Raw genomic sequence first — 22,179 nt, forward strand, 5'->3', positions numbered from 1 at the left:
AATTAGCGGCTTCGCCTCCACCGACAGAAGCACAACAGAAAAACCAAGAGGACGACCTGGACGTTGTCCAGCATTGTTCTTTCTCACACTGTTGGTGCTGGGAGGTTAAAGACCAGCTAATGCCCACAGTGACCGTATGGGATGTTTGAGTTCTCACTCTAAAATTAAACTCCGGAGGAAACTATTACTGGACGAGTTTCCTGTTTCCTGGCCGTCTGTTTCTGATCCTTTGATGTTTGAGAGTTCAGGCTGCAGACTCTGGACTCGTCAGCATGTTTAGCAGGGATGCTGAACAATCAAAGGCCTCGGATCAAAGTTTACATTTCTGTCTAAAATCAGCTCTGTGTTTCCTTTTGGGGCCCTGCTGCTCTCGGCGGGTCCATAAAATGTGACAAATATAAAACTGAAGCAGTTCCATATTTATTCATACAGAAAATAATCATTTTGGGCCTGATGGTGGGGCTTTAATTGCTCTCAATTGCAGTTCTTTTTATGCAAAAGCTTTAAACAAATTAATATTTCCCTCAAAATCTGACTTGAAATACATCAAGTCAACCCTGTATTTTTGAGTGGATTCTAGTTATTGCAGTTACATAAAACCAGCAACACAAACCCTCAAAAACAAACAGGTCGGGTTTATTTCAAAACGATTGCTGACCAGAGTGCTGCGCGAGTTCTTGAGAAATATGTTTTTCTGTTTTATGAGAAACGCAAACATCAGCCTTTCTGTGACGTCGAAGCTGATGTTTGCTCTTAAGCATCAATTCAAAGTGAGCAGGTCAGATGTGAAGCTGTAGACTCTCACAGAGCCAATAAAAGCTGGTTTTATTGCTACGCTAACTTTGGTATTTATAACTAAGGCATGCAAAATTTAACCTCAGTACTTTTTATATTTTTGAAATTACAGGTCATGAAAATACACGATGCTTTCAGCATTTTTAAGTCCCGTAACTACAGGCGATATCTACATGAAATTTTCAGGGCTAAAGATTTGCAGCCAAATTAGCTTCAGGTCACAGGTGTCGAACTCCAGGCCTCGAGGGCCGGTGTCCTGCAGGTTTTAGATGTGTCCTTGATCCAACACAGCTCATTTAAATGGCTCAATGAGCTCTTCGACATGTCTTGAAGTTCTCCAGAGGGGCCTGGTAACGAACTAACCCTTTGATTCTAGTGTGCTGACCCCGGGTGAGATCTAAAACCTGCAGGTCACCGGCCCTCGAGGCCTGGAGTTCGACACCCCTGGGTTAAAGCATACGAAAGATTCCAGCCCTGATTCCTTCTGTGTCTCATTACTTTTCTATTACTGTTGTATTTTAGCACTCATGATTGCCGCTCACGGCTCAGATTCACAGTTTAGATACTTTAAATCAATCAAAGCTCCTTTTTCCAGATTTGGTTGCTTTTTTCACTCAATTTCTCCTTGAAAACGAAGGTTTTGGACATTGATGCCTGAAAAGAAACTGAAACTGACAGACTGTAAAACATTTGTGTGTCATGCAGAGGCTCACACCCTGCAAGAAAACAGGAAAACCTCAAGTAGAAGTACCTCAGTGTCGAAAACAGTACTGCAACTGATAAGAGGCTTTGTTACTGATGAGATTAAAAGACACTGAGCTGTGCAGCCAGTAATGACAGTGAGAAACACGCCCGTGATCCAGTACAGCAGGGTCCCCAGTCCCAGTCCACGAGGGCCGGTGTCCCTGCAGGTTTTAGATGTGTCCTTGATCCATCACAGCAGATTTAAATGGATAAATGACCTCATCAACATGTCTTAAAGTTCTACAAAGGCCTGATAATGAACTGATCATTCAGGTGTGTTGACCCAGGGTGAGATCTAAAGCCTGCAGGCCCTCATGGACTGGGATTGGGGACCCTGCAGTACAGCTTACATGTTGCAAGATGTGTTAAGTTGTTTACGCACATCTGAATAAGAATTAAGGAACTCAGAGCTGAGGAAGAAGAGAGAAAGCACAAACAGCAGCACATCCGCTTCCTGTTTGTCTGCGGCCTGCTGGGTTTTTATTTCAGCTCATGCTTGTTAGAAATCAGATGATTTGGCTTCTTGAAAGTGCCGTGTTGTTTTTTCAAAGGAAGAGGAAACCTGCATGAACCCAGAGCTCCGTCACGTGTTCAGACGAATTAAAGGAAGCCAGAGACAAAGAAAAAGAAAGCAGATGTCAGTTAAAGTGCAAAGACTCTGGAAACGTGTGTTTTAGTCTCGTTAGCTTCGAGTGAGGATGTTTGAGAGGTTTTCTAACTTGTCTCCACCTGTAACCCTCGTGTTTAGTATACGTGTCTTTTTAAATGCTGAATTTGCCTTGTCATATTGTTTCAGAGTAGAGAGCACAAACTTGTGTGTCGGTGTGTTAGTTTAGAGTCAGGGTTTGTGATTGATTCACTTCAGCAGCTATTTTGATGTCAAGAGACAAAAGCAGACAAAGTCAAAGAGTGATGACCTGTCGGCTCAGGTCACAACCATCCCGCGTCCTCACACATCCTGTTTTATTGTGGTACGGACTTTTGTTTTCCTCGTTCTGCTTTGCCCTTATTAGTTTCAATTAGCCCTGTGTTTATACTCGTCGCTTCGCATCAGCTTTCAGATCTGTTTTACCTCAGCTCTCACTTCCTCGCGCTTCACTGTCTATGATATTTATACAACTTCTTTGTGTTTCATTTCAGGACTTCTGAAACCCTTATTTCCTGTAGAGTTATGCACAGTTCAAGTGCATAACTGCTCACGTGATGAAGTCAGTGTTTGCACTTATCTAATGTAACCGCTTAAACTTAAATTAGTTTTTGTGACAAGTAGTTCACAGCATCACTGCTATGATAACACTAATTATGTTTATTATGAGAAACTGGAGGGCAAACGTTGGTCTGTGGTGTTTAGGAACTGTGTGCAGGAGGTCAGTAGAGTAGCGGTGCAGCAGACACTGCACTGTTGGATGGAGTCAGCGTTTATGTGCAGGGTGTAATTGAATGATTTGGGCTTTAAATCCCACACAGCAGCACATAAAGTGTAATTACACACAGCTGCATGGTTTCAATGCGCCCAGCACGCCCGGTGATGAGGGAGCGCCTTTCTCTCCTCAAACCAGGCGGCTGGAAGTGAAGCTGGAGAAATCAAGAGACTCTGAGATGGAAAAAGAAGTCAAAACTATTCAGGGGGAAGTTTTTTCCTCTCCTTTTATGCTCCTTACACTCTGCTTCCCAAACAAACCTCCCTTTAAAGGCCCAGAGTCTGAGACTTTGAGGAAACCGGCCCTCGGAGATAAATGACCTCACCGCACAGACATTCTGTGGAAAACTGTGTAATGAGGCTGCTGCTGTGTCAGTGGGTTTTAAATGATGTCAGAGGGTTTTCCAGACTTCTCATGTTATCAGCACAAGTCTGAATCCAGCCAGCTAAGACATCTTGTGGGGTTATATTCAGTAACGTAAACAAAACAAACCACAAAGAGGAGACTACGAGCCCTGAAGCATAGCGCCTGTGCAGCTAAGCTTTAAAAACAGTGGATTTATCCACATAAGGATCCTTATGTTGATGCATATGAAAAGCAAAGGTGGGAGTTTCTCAGATTGACCTGATTTTAGATGGACTTGATCATAAATCAGCCCTGGAGGCCTGACAGGCGTCACCGGATAAATTCACTGACCTGCAGAAGCATTTCCTCCAGCTGATGAAAGCTTAACCAGAAATATAATTTAATAATTCAACGTAAACGAGACTGATAAGATCAGTTGTTAAAACAGCACAGAGGAAGCTTAGAAGCAGGACCTGCAGCCATAATCAGAGGAGACACTGAACTTGTGCTGACAGGCGAACAGTAACTTTGCAGACAGACAACCGTCTGTGAGGTTAAACTTTACGACACGACTGTGCTTTTTCATCATTCACTGTTTCGTTATCATGTCCCTGCATCTTTATGGCAACGAGATTTCTTCTGGAACAATCTCCAGTTATTATAAGAGCTATAGAAAACTATTAAAACATAGTTCAGGCCATTTAACTGAGTTCACAGTCCAGCCTTTGACTGCTTTATGAGTCCAAACGAGGCTCCACAAAAACATCTGATAAACTGAAAACAGAGGATGCGTGGACACACAGTAACAGTATGTACTGTTTGTGTTTGCAGGGGCTCCATTTCCATTAAAACTATTTTTGAACTGCAGGTTTTATCTTGCACGAAGAAGAACAAAAAACCTGAATTCATTTTATAATCTCAGAGTTTTCCTTGCAAACGTTTCCCAGCAGCATCAACATAACTGCAGAGCTGCAAACCAGTATGTAAAAGCTTTAAGTGCAAACATAGGTGAAATACAGTCAACAAGGCAAGAACAGACGGTTTCATTCTAAAGAGCTTTAAAGTCAATATTTGGTGTGGCTGCTGTCATCCTGCACAGCTGAACTCTCCTCGGGAGCCTTAAGAGCTTGAAAAAAAGAAGGCAGCTGGACTTTGTTAGGTTTGTGAACTAATCCAGGAGGCTTCTTCAGTTCTGATCATGTGTGTCATCACCACGGCGTGAAAAGAAACCGCTGCTGCCACCCACGATGCAGTCTCGAGAACCCTTCACACCTGGCCTCAGGTGACCTCAAGTGTTTTCACGCTTAATACTCAGTGATGGTAATGACCCACGCCTTTCTCCACACCCATCGTCAACGACCACCTCCAAACGGGACGCTTTTGTTTTTAGAACTGAAGTTTAAAGAAGTCCACTTTCTTTCTTTTCTCAGGTCTGTGGGGCGACGACGACCTGGGTGAGAAGCTGCAGTCGTGCTCTCCTGCAGCTTTCTTTCAGCACTGTTCTGGAATAATTCTCCGGGCTTCAAGGACATTAAAATGTCTGCCCGGCCTTTTGGTCCCACGCTGCTTCAGTAATGTTGATGTCTGGCTTCTGGGAAGGCCGTGCTATGACTCTGTGCTCTAGCATGTTCGGTTATGCTTTTAGTGCCCTGACATTCAGGGGTCAAGCTGAAAAGTGAATCTGTTGTGAATCACATTTTCCAAGATGGCATCGTACGCTGGGTCAGATTACAATGGTGCTTTTGTGTTCATAATTTCATTAATCTGTTACTGGCTGACATTAAGCTCCCAGTGACGGAGCCGCCACAGTTTTGCTTCCCCAAATATTTGAAACCTTAGATTCATCTGTATCAGACCTGTTTGCTCTCATTTCTTAAGGACATGTGGGTCATATGCCGTGTAGTTTACTGCCTGCCACTTCTCCAAGGTCTCAGCCATCAGCTCTTTAATCACCTTGATGCAAATACACAATTTTATTCCAGTCAAATATTCAGCTTTTGGATTTTTCAGTCTTAAAAAAGGGGAACCAACGTGTTTGTGACAGGCTGCTAGTAACAGTTGTGTGTTGACGACACCGATCCAGCCCTCAAGTTGTTTCTTTTTAAATAAGTGAGTTGTAGGTCTTTGTTTGGTGGCCAGAGTGGCAAAAGAAAGACATCATTCTGTAAAGGTCAGCGCCACAGACTGGATGAGTGACTTAAAACCAGGAGAACTTAACGTCAGAATCTTCCTGATTCAACATAAGGACACGAGTGGACTCCTGCACTGTAGGTGACACATGGCCTGGTAAAGTTTTCTAATGAGTTTGAATTCTGTGAAGGAAACTATGAATTCAAGTGCAATCAAAGGCAAGTATGTAACCAACTGAAGAATGACAGTGCGATTAGCAGTTTTTATTTAAAGCTAAAAGTGATTTTAAGATTGAATAAAGACGAGTAACTCTGTGACAGATTAGACACAAAAGGCTCACTAAGACTACGAACTACAGACAGATTAAATACACCAGATTACTGTGATAAATGCTGCATTTCAAAGCTGAACTCTTCTGAAAAGCCGAGGCGCGTCTGCTCGGTCGGGCCTCTTATTCCTCAGATGGAGCGGCCATCTTGACGAGGCTGTCCTTGTCGAACCTGAAGAGCCTCCATCCCTCCTCCTGAGAGAGGTCCTCGGCACCGCGCCGCTTGTAGAACTGGACCGACGGCTCGTTGTTCTCCGCCACCACGAACATCATGCCGGTGCAGCGCGTCTTCATCGCCAGCTGGAAGAGGACGGAGAGGAGTTTAGGTTGGTGCGCTCAAAAGAACAGCCAAAGTCAGGATGCACTTTAGTTTGTAAACACTCACATTACTGAGGTTCCGCAGGATCCCTGAACCGATGCCCAGACCTGCAGAAAGAGGAACAATTCAGGCATCAATGAAGCTGCAGAGCAGGAGTGAATGTAAACAGATGGAGATGTTTTTACCTCTGTACTCATCCATCACATAGAACTCCTCCAAGTAGAGCTGCTTGCCCACCCAGGGGTCGTACGTGAAGTAGTACATGGCGAAACCCACCACCTTGCGATCTGCAGGGAGACACGACCATGTTAGGCTGTTAGAAACCAGACATCTCATTCTTGAGATTATGTGGATAAAATATATGCTGAGACTATGCAGAGCAAATAAAAGCAGGGCTGAGGTTTAATGTTTTGGGAATAACACCAGGCTTACAAGCTGTGGAGGCAAATTCTTGTTTAAGATGTGAACAAAGAGACAGTTGGGCAAAAATAAATAACTGCAACACCAGAAATGGCTCCATGCAGGAAAACTTCTACCTTAACCTTCAACCTCCTTAGGGGAAATCTGCCAGAACTTTCTCGGCCTAATCAGACTGTTTACGAGCGTCTGCGCTGCAGTCACTGGGAATGTGTCCAGATGGTGCCTCCCCTGTAGGTCAGGCACAAACTGTACTTCTCTGTACATCTCAATGGAAGCTACGTTGTGAAGAACAATTAAATAAACGTGTTCAGGGGGACTAACACCTGCAGGCGAGCGTCTGACTCTTGGCCTGTATTTACAAAACCAGGATGCACACCCTGTGGAAACGCCGTCTCAGCAGATGGTGGGAAACATTTACTCTCCTTATCAGGTGACATGATAACCTGACGGTTCCTGTGGGAAACTATTCAAGCCTCAGGCTGAAAACGATCCTCCAAGTGTTTTTGCTCCAGAAAGAGGATCCGTGGCGTTTCGTACCTTCACTGCTCTTCTCTCCTTGGATCTCAGTGATGATGCAATGGTAAAACGGGGTGTCACCGAAGCCATCCTCAAGGAGCTCTACAGGCAAACACAACCTTTAATTATTTACACAACAGAGCAGGTAGTCTTTTAGTTGTGTGCAGGTGACTTTAAACTCACCTTTCTCAGTCAGTGTCACCTGGTGCTCCATCTCCTCGTATTTTGCAAGTTCCTGGAACAACAATGGGATGATGTCATTCGTAGTGCGACACAGCACTCCTGATGCCGTTTCATTTTTATTTAGTCCAGAATCCGGTTTGTTTTGAGCTCAATTTCTTAAACAAGCAAAGTGTATTGCAGCTCTGCAGCTCATCCAGTATTCTAACAAACATTTTATTGTGCGACAAGTCATTTATTGATTAAGAACACAAAAGAATCATTGTAATAATTGGTCAGTATCATTGTGGTGATTAAGATGTGAGCGTCGAGGTTTAGATCTTTTCCATCACTTCACTTTTATTCAATGGGAATGATTGAGCAAATTCACAAGAAATGAATTGACGTTAGGGTCATTAAAAGGACCAGAAAGGAGGGAGGTTGAAAAAAATAATCTTCTCTTTTTACAATTGTATGGGAACAGTTTAAAATGGCTTTACAATTTACAAGCCAAAAAGTTAAGTGGAATTAACTAGAAGGAGCCAATTTTATTTATTTTTTAAAGCCAAGTTTACAAGTAAAGTCGATAAGGTCCTTTAAAGTCGGTATATTGTGTAAACTGAAAATGACGTTAACTTTAACTAAGAGGCCTCTAAACGCCCTGATGCTAAATATAGGCGCCACCAGTTTCCAGATCAAACCGGCACCCTCTTCGGGGTTTCGCAGATGTCGCTTGTTTGTTTTCCTCCACTAACGTTTCCGCGTCGGGGTCAGCCATGATACGGACACCGCGTCAGACGGACCATATTTAGACACCCGGCCGCTCTGAGTCATCTGACGTTAAAGAGGCCTCCGGCTCTGACCTCATTCTCGGACATCCTCAGGAAAGCTCACACCTGCCGATGTTTCGCTAGTTAACGGATTTCCACAGCTAACGGATATTGTAACACGTAACAGTTCCCTTTAGCTTTCGACCGCTATATTGAATTCCTGCTCGTTTCATATCAAATTAATTACGTTTATCCCCAAAACGGTATTTGGTTTTTTTTAATCCCACAGGCCTACCTTCACCAGTCGTAATATATCAGGCACGTCTCGGGGTTCAGCTTTTCGTAATTTATACTCCATTTTCTTCTTTTACTTTTTTTCCCTTTCGTCAGAAGTCCTCTGTATGTAAATTGGAAGATTAGGTGCTTCTTCATTCGCCTCGCAGTGGCTTTTCCCCCACAGTCAGCCTCTGGTCCGAACGCGCTCGTCGAGATAAAACATTCAGTATAACTGGCCCTCGGCTGGGTCGCTGCCGCTCTACTGTGCCCCCTTTGTTTATGTCAGGGCTTTTATAGCCGGCTCGCGCTGCAATATAATTGGTCGGTTCACTCAAGTATCGCATTTCTGACAAATCAGCGACACCCCCTGGTCACTTTTTTTGTCCAATCGGGGTACAAAGAACGGTCACATGTGGGGGTCTGTTTTTATTCTGTCATATGTTTTTCATGGAGAAAAGGACCTGGGAAAGTGTTTTTATTCTTTAGTTAAACAATGTTGAACTAATGTTTAACTAATGTATAAGAGTCAAACAATGTGCTAAATATCTAACACATTAAACAAAAACAATAGCCTATAATTTAAGTTACTTAATCAAAACAGTAACTTAACTGTAACTGTATCTGAAGTTCAGAAAACAACATCAGTTTTGCCCCAGAGATAAGATAAGAAGCACATAGATTTCCAGGTGTTATGAGGACTAGAAACTTTCTTGGGTTCTTCTAAGTTCTTCTAAAACAGATCAGTTTGGCACCAAAATAGTTACGTAACAGATAAACAATTAAATGAAGAAATATTGTTTTTACAGTATTTAAAACAGAAATGTTCTACTATACAAAAATGAAGAACATTATCATAAATACAGGACACTCTGGGCAATAATAATAATAATAATAATGGATTGGATTTATATAGCGCTTTTCAAGGCACCCAAAGCGCTTTACAATGCCATTATTCATTCACTCTCACATTCACACACTGGTGGAGGCAGCTACAGTTGTAGCCACAGCTGCCCTGGGGCAGACTGACAATAAGCTACTTTTCTGTGATTCTACACATTTATGATGTAGAAAACTGAGACATATTGTTGAAATTGTCCTTCCTTTTCTTTTAAGATATGTCAAGGATTAAATATTTAGTTGAGTGTCTTTACACTGACAGAAAGGCATTCCTGTTCTCCAAGGAAGTGAAGCCACTCAGCAGGGATCTATTTGGGCAGTTGTTGTGAAGGTTTGTCTAATTAATTTTAAAGGTCTTTGAGGAAAAAAAGAACCACATGTATGGAATCACCAGTTTTTCACATTTCTTTTTTCCTCCAGGGGGTTTAATTTCAACTCACAATGCTCCAGTACAGACTTCAGTTCAGGTCTCTCCCATAATGCCTCTGTCTGCCCACACAAGTGGAATTTTCCAACACCAGCAGACCCTACATATTCATGTGCAGAGTAGAGTGTGTGTAATGATTAGGTGTGGTTAGATGCTTCGCAGACAGTTGTAGCATTGATGTACTGGGGGGAACAATGATCCTCTGAGAACAGGTCAAAGGCCACCCCCACCCCCACACCTGCAACTGTAACTTAGACTGAAATTGATGCAATACAAGACATTTAATGTCCCTAACAGTGTATAACGTGGTTGTTTTAGTTGCTTTATTTATGACACTTCTTATACGTTATTTTCTTCTCATACATCTTACCGTTGTTGTTCATTCACTTGTAGAAGACGGACCAGAACGTTTGGCTGTCCAGAAAAGTGTTCAGCTTAAAAAAAACCAACAACTAAGGGGAAGGTGTGCCTCAGGAGTATCTTGTAGTGAAAACCAGACACTTTTAACCCTTCTGTTATGTTTGTCTCCAAGGTGAAGGAAGGACGTTCGTGGGTCAGCTTGGGCATGTTTAGTTATCCAAAACAACAAAAAACCCACAGAATAAACATTGTTCATATCTCATTATTAACTCCATTACCAACTATTTCAGTCATTATTTGATGTAGTTGTGTTCTTTACTGCTCACAGATCATGGTTCGATGAGGATATATGACTTTTTTTAAGTACAGTGTTGAATAATGGTAGTTGCCAGCTTGTCTCTCTCTCTCCCATCTAACAGTGCTTGTCTCTTGATTATCAAATCGGATGACTCTGGAAAAAATATGAAGTCTCCAGAGACATTGTGACACAAAATATACGTGTAAATATGTGAAATTAGCTACTTTCATTGTATATGTTGATTACATCTATTAAACCAAGCAGAATAAGTTCCATGTTGAAAAAATACTTTAAAATAATTTTAAATATAATATTCAATTTTGAAATGGATCACTCCGACCTGAAACATATCAGGAGGGTTAAAGGAGAATCACTTTCCCTTGTTTCCCCTTGTGCTTTGTACGCTATGACATGGTAAACACCATATTACAACATGTCAACATGTATCCACTCATCTAATAAATAAATGAAATTATTTATAGATTCATAAAAAAAAGTACACAAAGAGTGTTTTGATATTTTACTCATGCATACAGTTAGGTTTGTTACTGTTTCACTGACCCACGTTCGACAAAAACATGGGTAATTCAATAAATACAAAGTTCAAGGTTCTGGCAGAGAGAGTAACATTTCGAGAGAAAAAAATAAGAAGGACAAATTATATTAGAGTGGCAGATTTAGGCTAAACGGAAATATCAAAAACAGAAATGTAAAAGTTTTTTAAGCGGCTGTTTAGTGAGCGATAACACTTTTACTTGGAAAATCTCTCAGTGAGCACCACTGTGTCTGTCTGTGTCTAAATTTGTAAGGTTAGCCTGTCAAATAAAGTTCCTGACAGGCTGGACCGAGGGCATCAAGGCCTACGGATGCTGAGCGCTGCGTCATCACGCAGTGGGCGGAGCTGCGTGCCACCGCGGAAGCTACCCCGTCATCAGCCTCTTTCTCTCCTCAAGAGAAAACTGTGATTCTTCTTCTTTTCTCTCCCTTTTTTCAGCCCACCCGCTTCGTTTGGACCCCTCGAGGCCTCGGCTCTGTCATCCCGGTCAAAATGCTCTCACAGAGGTTAGTGACGTAAAACAAAGCTCGTGCACAGCTGTCTCTGCGGCGTCCGCGCTGTTAACAAGTGACCTAAGAGTAGCGAGGGAAGCGAAGCAGCGATAAACAGCGATTTGTGATGGTCCTTTCTCTGTTATGACTTCAGTGGTGTGTAAATGAAGAGTGACTAGTTAACCAGGCCCACAGAGGGCGGCGGTCTGTTTCCACGAAGGGCGTGTCTGCAGGAAATAAAGACAGAGCAAATCAGGAGGCCTCACACAGGATAAACACCGAAGTTAACTTATGACAGCTACACAGGCTAGTTCAGAAACCTCTACGCAGTTTACACTCCTACATGCGCTTTATAAATAAGTAATGAGGTCAAAATGACCACTACGAAGAGTTTCACATGTACAATACACACATAATAATAATAATAATAAAAACAGAAATGGCCGAAACATTATCAGTTAAAATGTTTGATTTTAAAAAGACGCTAGTTCTTCTTTTCATCCTCCTCTGTCACTCTTTGCATGTCCTCCTTCACCACATCCATGAACTTCCTCTAACTTCCTCTTTTCCATCCTTTCTCCCCATCTTCACATGTCCAAACACTCATCCTGAGCTGTGTCTCTAATTACTAATCATAACTAGTCCTATTCATCCGGCTCACTCCCAGTGAGAATCTGAGCATCTTCAACTCCTCTTTCCATCGTTTTTGTCAGCAGCACTGTCTCAGAACCACAGATCATAACAGGCCTCACTACCATTTTACAAAACTTCCCTTTTGTGACTCTCATCTTCACCTTCATCCTGCCTTCTTCTTCAGCTCTAAGGTTGCTGTCTGTTACACAACTTGAGTGTAACACGAAGAGTAAAAAACAGTGAGACTTCCTAGTTATAAATGCAGTGGAAAATTAGTTAAAAAATCAGAATTAAGTTAAAGATGTAAAATCTGTAAGAAGACGACTGAGAAAGACCAACAATATAAGTAAGACTTCAGAGAATGTTTTAAAAGATACTGATGAAGAAAGCTGAAGGCCCTCAGGCAGGTCCTTCGACAGCTGAGGGGCACAGATGAAACCAAACAGAGATTCGGGGTTTCTTCTACACAGAGGAACTTTAGGTTTGGTCAGATTAGGTCAGAGTCAAAGAAATAATCAGTATTGTTATCAAGTTATTTTTAAATTCCTTTGTCAGAAGAGTTGTGAACTTTTTGTTATTCCAGTCATTGATGCATTGTTAAAAATAAAGGACAGATTGCTGCTAATCCAGGTAACACAGACTCACTGACTTTACAGTTCATGATAACTGTCCTGTGACCCAGTCAGAAAGTGGACATGCAGTAACGAGCTATAAATGTGACTAAGCTGCAGAGAGTCACGCTCCTCTCATGGGGGGGCGGTAACAGTCCGTCTGATCAGCTGTTTGGGATCTAAACCGCTCACACGCCCGGCCTGAAATAGAGGCGGTCGGTGTGCGTGCCTGTAACAGGACTTGGTAATTACAGGAGTTTTTCTGCTTGCTTCAGGTTTCTGCTGCTGCGATCGGCCGCGTCCTTCACGAGGAAGTCGTTCTGCACGGGAGGAGCGTTGAAGCAGGGCAAGCAGGGAAAGGCACCTGACATGATCGAGGGTAAGAAAGCAAACGCACTTCCTGTTTCACATCGCCTGATTTAACAGCAAGAACACAGAGAGGTAAAGAGTGAAGTAACACATGTCAAATCAGAGCTATGATGGAACAGTTTACATACATGAAGCTAGTATCAACACAATGCAAATGTCATGTAATATGATGATTATCACATCTATGATGAGTTCCTGTTGCCACCAGGTGGCGTTATGCCATTTTAGAGGCCTCCAGACTCTTAGCAATCAGCTGACGATTGTGGCAGATTAGATATTTATACATCTGAGGTATAGTAAATTCTTGTGTTGTGGTGAAACGTCAACATTTACGATGACACAACAAACCTTCAATGCAAACTCAAAAGTTTCACAATTCTGCATTTGGGAGGTCTTTACGTTGAAGTCACCAAAATTTATTATTTTTATCGCTCAATACACTTAAATTTAATGACCTAGTTGAGCTTAAAATTACATAAATTGTGAACAGAGAACGACAACATGTATTAGGCCCAAGTATTCAGAGTTTGTTTGAAGTTTGTTTCTGTTCTATTTTTATTCTAAATCAATAGAGTAACATTTAGGAGTAAGTGCGCAGAGGAAAGTAAAAGCTGTTTGTAACCACAAAGCTTCACACAATTATGTAAAAATGAAAATCTGCCTCAAGCCTGGAAAATGGAAATTTACCATCCATCCATCCATCCATCTTCATCCGCTTTATCCGAGGCCGGGTCGCGGGGGCAGCAGCCTAAGCAAAGAGGCCCAGACCTCCCTCTCCCCAGCCACCTCCTCCAGCTTATCCGGGGGAATACCAAGGCGTTCCCAGGCCAGCCGGGAGATGTAATCTCTCCAGCGTGTCCTGGGTCTGCCCCGGGGCCTCCTCCCGGTGGGACATGCCTGGAACACCTCACCCAGGAGGCGCCCAGGGGGCATCCTTGTCAGATGCCCGAACCACCTCAGCTGGCTCCTTTCGATGTGGAGCAGCAGCTGCTCTACTCTGAGCCCCTCCCGGATGGCCGAACTTCTCACCCTATCTCTAAGGGAGAGGCCAGCCACCCTTCGGAGGAAGCTCATTTCTGCCGCTTGTATCCGCGATCTCGTTCTTTCGGTCACTACCGAAATTTACCTTTAAAGATAAAAAGCTTGAGTTTCTTTAAGGTTTTCTCAGAGAAGCTTTGTTGTGCATCCTGGGATGTTGGATTTGCGTACCTGGTTTCATAAAGGTTGATGAGAGAGAGTGCTGCGACGCCATGAATATTTTCACTGGTTTCCATCATGTTAAGTGTGATTTACTTGTGTAAATGATAATAATAAACAAAGCAAGGCCCTAAATAGGACCTGCTGTATCCTTAGTGGAACAAAGTCTCTGCTGTATTCAGGACAGAAGTGTTTTCACTTTGTACATTTGAGTTTATTCTGGTCTCCTCATGAGTCCGTCGTCCTCTGAGCCCTGTGTGTTTAATCCTTTGTGTTTCTCCACAGGAAATCCACAGTTTCATGTGTCAAATGGTGCGTGTTGGTAAACCAAGATGAATCACAACTATCTGAACTGACGAGCTTATTAATTATCTTCTAATTTACTCTAATTACATTTTAACTCCTCCCTGCATGTTTCCCCCCCACTGTCTCCTAACTGAAGTTTCAGCTTCTGCTGTTCAGCCTTTTCATAGAGCTGCATTTTATGTTCAAAGACGTCTCCTCTGGCAGAATCAAACCTTCCTGTAGCAGGAACTCTCTCGTCTTCTTCCCTCTGTGGCACTCAGCTTCAGTTTTATGTTTTCTTGCTGTTCAGACGTTGCTGAGCTGCAAGTCTCAGATCACATTGTAAAAAATGTGCTATATTTAATGGCAGCCTCCAAACTCCAGTGTTCAGATCTTTCATACATCTGGTTCGTCTTCTGTTTTCAGTGCGAAACAGGCTGAGAGAAATCGTGGGAGCTTCCACAAACTGGAGGTAACTGGCATGACTCACAGTTCAAAATCATCTTTATTTACCTCATGCTGTCTGAAATGAGCTGTTTTAGCTCCTCCCCCTTTAAGCCACCTAAGGCTTTATGCCTTAGATGAGTATATTATTGTCATCCTCTCTCTGTGACATCATACAGACCCAACAGTAGAAAAAAACTGTCAGAAACATGCGTTTTTACACACAGACTGACCTCATTTTACAAACGTTGTGGTTAATATAAACATCAGCTGTTGTAACAGTGTATATATGATAGAAAGTAAGAAAATATAATAGATTTACTTTAAATCTTAGTATGAATCCATTTCTGGTGAAACAAATCTGTTTGTGACTCTCTGCCTGTAAAAGAATCGGCAGCTGGCCTCTCCTTAAAAATCACAGCATCCTTAATCATTTCTCAGCAAATGTTAAAAGCCACCACTCAGTCTGCAGCCTTTGAATGCAGTAATAAATTTTGCTTCGATCGTTACGTTTTGGCAAGATTATCAAAAAAGACATTTTTGGTCATTTTGCTTTCACAGAGTTACTTTTGAGTTTGTTCATTGGCTTTGTGAAAAGCTGTCTGGCTGGATACTTGAGATTTAGGATTGTCCTGTTGTTACCTGCGGTCGTTCAGTTTTGTCAGACAGCTTTAGTACTGTTAGAGGTTCCACAGGGTTCTGCTCTCGGACCCCAGATATTTTATATTTACGTGCCAACACTCACTTGAATAATTATTTAAAAAATCCTCAGCATCAGATGTTATTGTATTGCAGATGACACACATATATATGACTCCCATATCATTCCTCTCTCATCTCATGTTACTCCTGTAATTTTATCAGTCTATTAAATCTGCTGTAGAATCGTCTTTTTTCTGGTAAGAAAAAAAGGCCGGTCATTTTTATCTGGAGGAATTTTGAGAAAACAAGTAAATAATGTGTTCATTTCCTGTCTGTTAGATTACTGCTGTTCACTTTTCAGTACACAATTGTTAAAGCTTTTAGCTTCCAAACCCCTACACACCTAAATCCAACCCTCACCTTCAGTATTTCTAACTGAAGTCCTAAAAATAAAGCTGACTGAGCTCATTTATCAGCAGTTAGATGACACATTTTTGCTGTTTACTGTAATTACAGGACTTTTTTATTGCTTAATAAATATTTTAAAAGATAAATCTAAAGAAAAAAGTGGTGAGAAAGTGGGACAAAACTATCGTATAATCAATAATAATAATACCAATGAAATATATTTACATGAACAAATCCAGGGAGTCTATTTTTAACATGTTATATTTAGTGATGCGGTCTCGTTCTCGTCTGCAGCGACCATCAGCAGGCCATGGCGGAGCGTGTCTCACTGTCATCCATGTTGGCCAAATCTCAGAACGAACTTCCTGCCAAGAGGATGAAGGACAGCTACCTGGAGGTGCACCTGCCCCTGGGCTCTGAGCCACAGCTCAGGGAGAAGTATCTGACCTACCACAACACCGTCAGGTAAACACGCAGAAAGCGGAGACAGTAAAGTGAGTGAACGGGCAGACCAACAGTACGTTTACCATGAAAGGAAAATCTAAGAGCTACATGACAGTCTGATAAATCCATGTCTCCTCCATGTGAATGGTGACGGGTTCAGTTACATTCTTTGTATTGGATAAGCAAGAACCTCCAGAGCCAAAAGCTGCACTTCCCCTAATGGCCACTGGAGGCAGGCTCCAAAAAGACCCCTGTGTTAAAGTGTCTGTTTACAGTAGAAACAAACTTGTTTACAGCATGCTGCAAAAACTTCATAGCTACTGTACTGACTGCTTTTATGACTCGCCTGTTTAAATGCTAGAAATTGAACCCTGTGTTTGTGCGCAGTCATCAGAAAATGAATGCAGCCTGCTCTCTGAGTAAATGTGGCCCAGTACGTCTGCGCTTCAGTTTTGACCTTCTAACTGTTTTCTGTCTCGTTTCAGGTTTGGCAGAATCCTGGAGGACTTGGACAGTTTAGCAGGTACACAGCAGATTAGATGATGGGGAACTTCACTCATTCAAGCACTAATTACACAGTTAGGTTCATTTAAACTTGGGCGCTGAAATATGGACAGGAAGTGTAGACTCTCAGCTTTTATTTGAGGGTATCCACATTCAAACTGGATGAAATTGTTACAGGAGTGTTAAAATCTACAGTTTGGTACATCCTGTGAAAGAAAGAAAGCACTGCTGAACTCAGCAACGCCAAAAGACCTGGACGTCCAGCCATCGAAGTGAACGATACTCTCCAGGAGGTCTACCAAGTCTACCATAAAGAGAAGCGGGTGTGAAAGTAAATACTCAGGGTTCACTGCAAAGCGAAAGCCAGTCATAATCCTCAAGAAAAGAGAGGCTAGACTGGGCTGGACAGGACAGAAGGGGCCGAATCAATGCTGATGTGTTCAGAGACGTACTGTCTGCTCAAACCCAGCTGAACGCAGTCAAACCGATTGGGCGGCGTTTCATAATACAGATGGACAATGACCCCAAACATATAGCTAAAGCAACCCACTCCTGAATGGACCAGTCAGTCGCCTGAACTTAACCCAGCTGATCATGTATTTCAGTTGTTGAAGATTAAGCTTTGAACAGAGAGACCCACAAACCAACAGGTAAAGGCCTGGCAGAGCATTAACCAGGAGGAAACCAGCATCTGATGATGACCATGAGCTCAATACTTCAGGCTGTGATCACCAGCACAGGGTTTTCAACTAAGTATTAGAAATTAACGTTTTGTTTTGAGTTATTTAACTTGTCCACCGAAATGAAAGGATTCAACCCACTGAATTAAAGCTGAAAGTCTGCATGTGGGTCATTTCAAATTCACTGTGGTAATGTAGAGAATCAAAATATTTATGGACCTAACTGTAATTTCTCCTCTTCTTTCTTCCTCAGTCCTCATCTCTTACTCTCACACCTACAACTCAGAACTAAAGAGGTCTCCTCTGTCTATTGTCACCGCCCTGGTGGACAAAATCGGTAAGAATCTCTCGGGTACAGGGTACAATAAACCACTTTGTTTACCACTAATATCTTTGTGTGTGTGTGTGTGTGTGTGTGTGTGTGTGTGTGTGTGTGTGTGTGTGTGTGTGCGCGCGCTTGGTCAGACATGAGGCAGCACGTCATCTACCCCGACTGCGACATCAAGTTCACAGGTCATGTGACGTGGGTGGGGAAGTCCTCCATTGAAGCCAAGATCCACATGTCACAGGTGGGCTCGCCTAACCTGCTTACTCGACTATATGCAATATATACAAAGAGAGTAATTAAATGAAGAGTCTTAACCCTGTTTATGCTCGCTGGTGGTGTAAATAAAAACCAAGTGTTTGTCTCTCCTGCAGTACCGTGACGGAGCGTACGCCTCCGTTCTGGATGCTACATTCGTCATGGTGGCCCGAGACCCAGGAAACAAGAGGTATTACATCCTGTACAGTGCCAGTGCTTTTATTTTGAAAAAACACGAGTTTAGAGAATCCCATTTCTAGATCCCAGGGCCCTTTTTTTTGAAAATCTGACATAGTTGTGATCAACAGAACCAAAAGTCATTTTATTTGCCTACGAAACACAGTTTGGGGGTTAATAGGATCAGAGTTACCCTGAAAGTAGTGTTATAGTTTCCATGTTGCAGAGGCTGTTAGGGTCCAAGAGACATAGATCTGATCGACTCTCTGAGTATCTTACCTCACAGAGATTTAAGAGTTGGGATTAATAACTATGAGGAGCTCTCTGCCCAGCACTGTACATCTGGATTCTGTCCTCTGCTCGTGTGCTGCCTCAGGAGATTTTGCATTATTATTACATTTGTTTGTTTTGGCTCTCTGCATCGAGAAAGTGTTTTCATTGAGGACTAATTATGTGCACGGAAATCATTTTATTTCCCATTTCCTGTGCAGATTTATTTTTGCATAGAGCTTTGCTTCTCAGTCCTAAAAGTGGCACGGTAAACTCATGCTGTGTTTCTCTCATACTTATTTAATACTCTGTGTTTCTGCTTCTTTTCCCTTTTCAGGGCAGCGTTTGTAAATCCACTGACGCCTGAAGGACCCGAGGAAGAACGACTCTTGCAGGAAGGCGAAGGTGAGAGCCGATGAAACAATCGCAGCTTTTATGAAGAGCGTAGTCTTTGCACGCTGATCTTGACGCTCACTCTCCTCCAGCTAACAAATCCCGCCGTGTGGAGCTGAGCACTGCGTCGCTGCTGAAGGTCGCTCCCACACAAGAGGAGAGGACGGTCGTTCACGGCCTTTTCCTCAACACCCTGGACACCAAGTACGACTGAAACATCACAGGATATCATGAGGATGTTATATTTGCTTCATATATTAAGATACACTCTGTTAAATCTCTGTGGATGTTTCTGCAGCACAGTCAGTTTCCGCAGCAGAATTCTGCCCCCAAACTCAGTGTGGATGGAAGATGCCAAACTGAAAGGATTGGAGATCTGCCATCCTCAGGTGAGAGGACGGATAAATAATAAGAAGGAGAATTTATTTCTACACTGAGGTTCATTTTAGGCTGTGAATATATGCAAGGTGTGATTTACGTAATGTATTTCTGGTCACTTTCCCATTGAAGATCATCTTCTCGTGCACCTCTAACTTGAATTCAGCCTTTTAAGTCTTCCCTGGAGATTAAACTGGAGCCTCTGGAGCTGTTTGTACCAAAGCAAGACAATCCGAGTCCACCCGATGTGCGGCTCTGTCATAGCCGGAGACTCGACTCTCTACATCAGCGATGTTCCTCCACATGAAAGACGGCTTATTTTGATCAACAGAAGTTTGAGGTTTGAAGTTCGTGGAGATAATAAAGAGCGTACAGTGCAAAGCTGAGAACTCAGGAACACGACTTTTAAGGATTCATGCTGGAAGCTGTGTAGACCAGAGGAGATGGTCTTGAAGGGGAGATTCCTAAAGCTTTTTGTAATCACACCTTGTATATATATGAACTCTTTACTTGGATATTTCCTTGAGTTGTGTTTCTTTTTTCCTAAATACCAGCAGCTATGTTTACATGGGGAAATGGATCTTTTGTGGTTTCCAGTTTCATTTATGTTCCCAGTTTAAACCCTAAATTATTTCAGCTGGAAAACTTAAAAAACCTGTTTCTGTGTTTGCGTTGACCAGGAGAGGAACATCTTTAACAGGATATTTGGAGGTTTTCTGATGAGGAAAGCTTACGAGCTCGGCTGGGCCAACGCCTGCTCCTACGGGTGAGACATTTAGACTAAAGGGTTAAAGAAACATTAAAGAATAACTGCTGTAAATGTTGTTGCTCCTTGCCGTGTGTTGCAGGGGTTGTCGGCCGAGTCTGGTGGCTGTCGATGATATCCTCTTCCAGAAACCTGTGGAGATTGGATCTTTGCTGATGCTCTCATCGCAGGTCAGAGCATCTTCTTTATAGGTGGACTACCTGTATGGCTTTCAGAGTTAGAGGCCAGCCAATGGAAAAAAAAAAGGGAGGAGTTAGATTAAAAAAGTGAAATATTTCACTTGGAGCTGATGGAGACCAAAAATGGAGCTAAAGTAAAGTGATTGTCCTTTAAGAGGAATGTAAGATGATGTTTATTTGCCAACTTTTTACACCTACAGCACTTTTTGTAAAAAATTATATCATAGGAACTAGATGTTTTTTTTACATGTGTTTTTGTGACTGAGATTAGACCAAGAATGAAGATGTTTTGAACTGAATTATCGGAGGTCACCTCTACTGCTCCATATTCTTATACTTGGACTTTGCTAGAGAAGCTTTGGATGATTCAAAGTTCAAAATAATCCTGATTTTTCTGACACCTTGGAGCAGCCTCTCAGTGAATCCTGCCTCTAAAACTGGCCTTTTTAGCCCCGCCTCCTTTAATCGAACTTTCCTCTGATTGGCTAAACAAGAATTAAGCAACATGTTTCTCTGTCCACCTTTAATATGAGCATCCAGCACTGGAACAGGAGACACGAGACAAAAAATAAGGACAATAATTACATGAACAGGATAAATGATGTTTTTATGTCTTTTTTGTGCTTCGGCTGTTTGTGTCTTTGTTTTTCAGGTGTGTTACACTCAGGGGACGTACGTCCAGGTCAGAGTTCACAGCGAGGTGTTTGACCCGCTGACCCGACAGCACAACACCACCAACATCTTCCACTTCACCTTCACTTCAGACCGCGACGTCCCCAACATCATGCCCAAGACTTATGGAGGTGAGCCGGTGCAGACAGGAAACAGTTAAAAAAAGAAATCTGATTTATATCCATGTCAGTAAGTTCCTTTCAGAATAAATCAAACAAACTTCCACGTTCAGTGCCGAAAGAAATCAACTATTAAAACGGTTGTTAAATGTTAATTTAGCTGCTGGTTGTTATGATCACGCGTTCGTTGATCGGCACTTCTCGCTTTGACTCACTCTTTTCTACCGAGACATTTACTGTGTCACGTTTTAAAAACTAGGAATAGTAGATGTTTCAGCAGCATTTTCAGCTTTTTTTCAGGTTTCCATGACAACCTGTTGCAATTTTATTACTCACTGGGTGCAGCGTATGCAGGCAGGTTAATCTACAGGTGACCCATGATGTTAGCTCCTCCACAGCCACCGAATAAAAGCCAAACTTTAAAAACTTAAAAACAAATCCTGCACATAGAGTTGTTGATTAATCTGGGATTACAGATCTGACTTGTTCTGTATTCAAAGATCAAACTGAAAGGAAGGAGAACAGCTGTGTGTACTGATGTGGATGTTTTGTGTGTCTGACAGAGTCGATGCTGTACCTGGACGGAAAGAGACACTTTGACCAAACCGTGGCGTGCTGAGGCGTCAAACTGAAGCCTTTCAGCATCCAGATGCCGAGCTCCAAGTGTTTCCGTGTTGTTGAGAATAATGAATGAATTTTAGGTTCTGACATATAACGGTTTCTGAATTTTGAACAGCCCACAGGCACTTTGTTTGAATCTTGTTGCTTCAGTCGATCTGGAGGTTTACAAATTGATGTGTTTGGCGCACTACAGCAGAAGATGCTTTTCCCCCCATGTTTCTCTATTTTATACTCTTATCATTTTTCCCACTTGTCAGTGTTACAGCCTCTCAACTGTAGAAAACGAGGTAAACACTCCAGCCCTTCTCATCATAACCTCATTCACTTCGACTCCTCGGTGTTACGATACAGCGTGTTACGTTTTTATATCTCACTGTTGCTTACACGCACAAACAGCTTTTCTTTTTTACACTTTATTATGATGCTGCTGCAAAAAGAACAAGGGTGTCAATTCTCTGGCCTTAACTGGTGTATTTACTCGAATGCAATAAAAAAGTTTTATTTATCTCGGTGTTACAGTTGTTCCTGTGTGTTTGTTTTTATTTCATTCTG

The 22,179-nt window shown here is 42.3% G+C and overlaps 2 protein-coding genes across 3 annotated transcripts; one reads left to right on the plus strand and one right to left on the minus strand.

Moving 5' to 3' along the window:
• Nucleotides 1-5,677: 5,677 nt before the first annotated feature.
• LOC146567637 (diamine acetyltransferase 1-like) lies at nt 5,678-8,509 on the minus strand. Its single transcript, XM_085287678.1, has 6 exons — nt 8,243-8,509; nt 7,202-7,253; nt 7,040-7,120; nt 6,268-6,369; nt 6,149-6,189; nt 5,678-6,063 (listed from the first exon to the last, which is right to left on the minus strand). Exons 1-6 carry the CDS (start codon nt 8,303-8,305, stop codon nt 5,887-5,889), a joined length of 516 nt encoding a protein of 171 aa, XP_085143804.1. The 5' UTR covers nt 8,306-8,509; the 3' UTR covers nt 5,678-5,886.
• A 2,579-nt stretch (nt 8,510-11,088) lies between these two features.
• Nucleotides 11,089-22,140, plus strand: acot9.1 (acyl-CoA thioesterase 9, tandem duplicate 1). 2 transcript variants are annotated; one of them, XM_085287638.1, is made up of 16 exons: nt 11,089-11,267; nt 12,772-12,875; nt 14,348-14,374; nt 14,774-14,819; nt 16,136-16,306; nt 16,771-16,808; nt 17,723-17,806; nt 17,935-18,038; nt 18,169-18,242; nt 18,837-18,904; nt 18,985-19,096; nt 19,191-19,281; nt 19,951-20,036; nt 20,119-20,206; nt 20,868-21,018; nt 21,570-22,140. In XM_085287638.1, the coding sequence occupies exons 1-16, from the start codon at nt 11,254-11,256 to the stop codon at nt 21,623-21,625; spliced, it is 1,314 nt and encodes a 437-aa protein (XP_085143764.1). In that variant the 5' UTR covers nt 11,089-11,253; the 3' UTR covers nt 21,626-22,140. The 2 variants fall into 2 exon arrangements, with proteins under 2 accessions (XP_085143764.1, XP_085143765.1); XM_085287639.1 differs by lacking the exon at nt 14,348-14,374.
• Nucleotides 22,141-22,179: the final 39 nt, after the last annotated feature.

This window comes from Mchenga conophoros, linkage group LG9 (genome assembly GCF_057382185.1).
Source record: "Mchenga conophoros isolate Kocher_MC1m ecotype Shallow Benthic linkage group LG9, M_conophoros_male_GT1.1, whole genome shotgun sequence".
NCBI lineage: Eukaryota > Metazoa > Chordata > Actinopteri > Cichliformes > Cichlidae > Mchenga > Mchenga conophoros.

Excerpts from the sequence above, each read along its gene's own strand:
- LOC146567637 (XM_085287678.1), bottom strand. The coding sequence starts at position 8,305 with ATGGAGTATAAATTACGAAAAGCTGAACCCCGAGACGTGCCTGATATA. Across the intron at positions 7,121-7,201 it reads GGTGACACTGACTGAGAAAG|AGCTCCTTGAGGATGGCTTC; the intron begins GTGAGTTTAAAG and ends GTTTGCCTGTAG. Across the intron at positions 6,370-7,039 it reads AGGAGAGAAGAGCAGTGAAG|ATCGCAAGGTGGTGGGTTTC; the intron begins GTACGAAACGCC and ends GTCTCCCTGCAG.
- acot9.1 (XM_085287638.1), top strand. Across the intron at positions 14,375-14,773 it reads ACAGTTTCATGTGTCAAATG|TGCGAAACAGGCTGAGAGAA; the intron begins GTGCGTGTTGGT and ends TTCTGTTTTCAG. Across the intron at positions 20,037-20,118 it reads GCCAACGCCTGCTCCTACGG|GGGTTGTCGGCCGAGTCTGG; the intron begins GTGAGACATTTA and ends CGTGTGTTGCAG.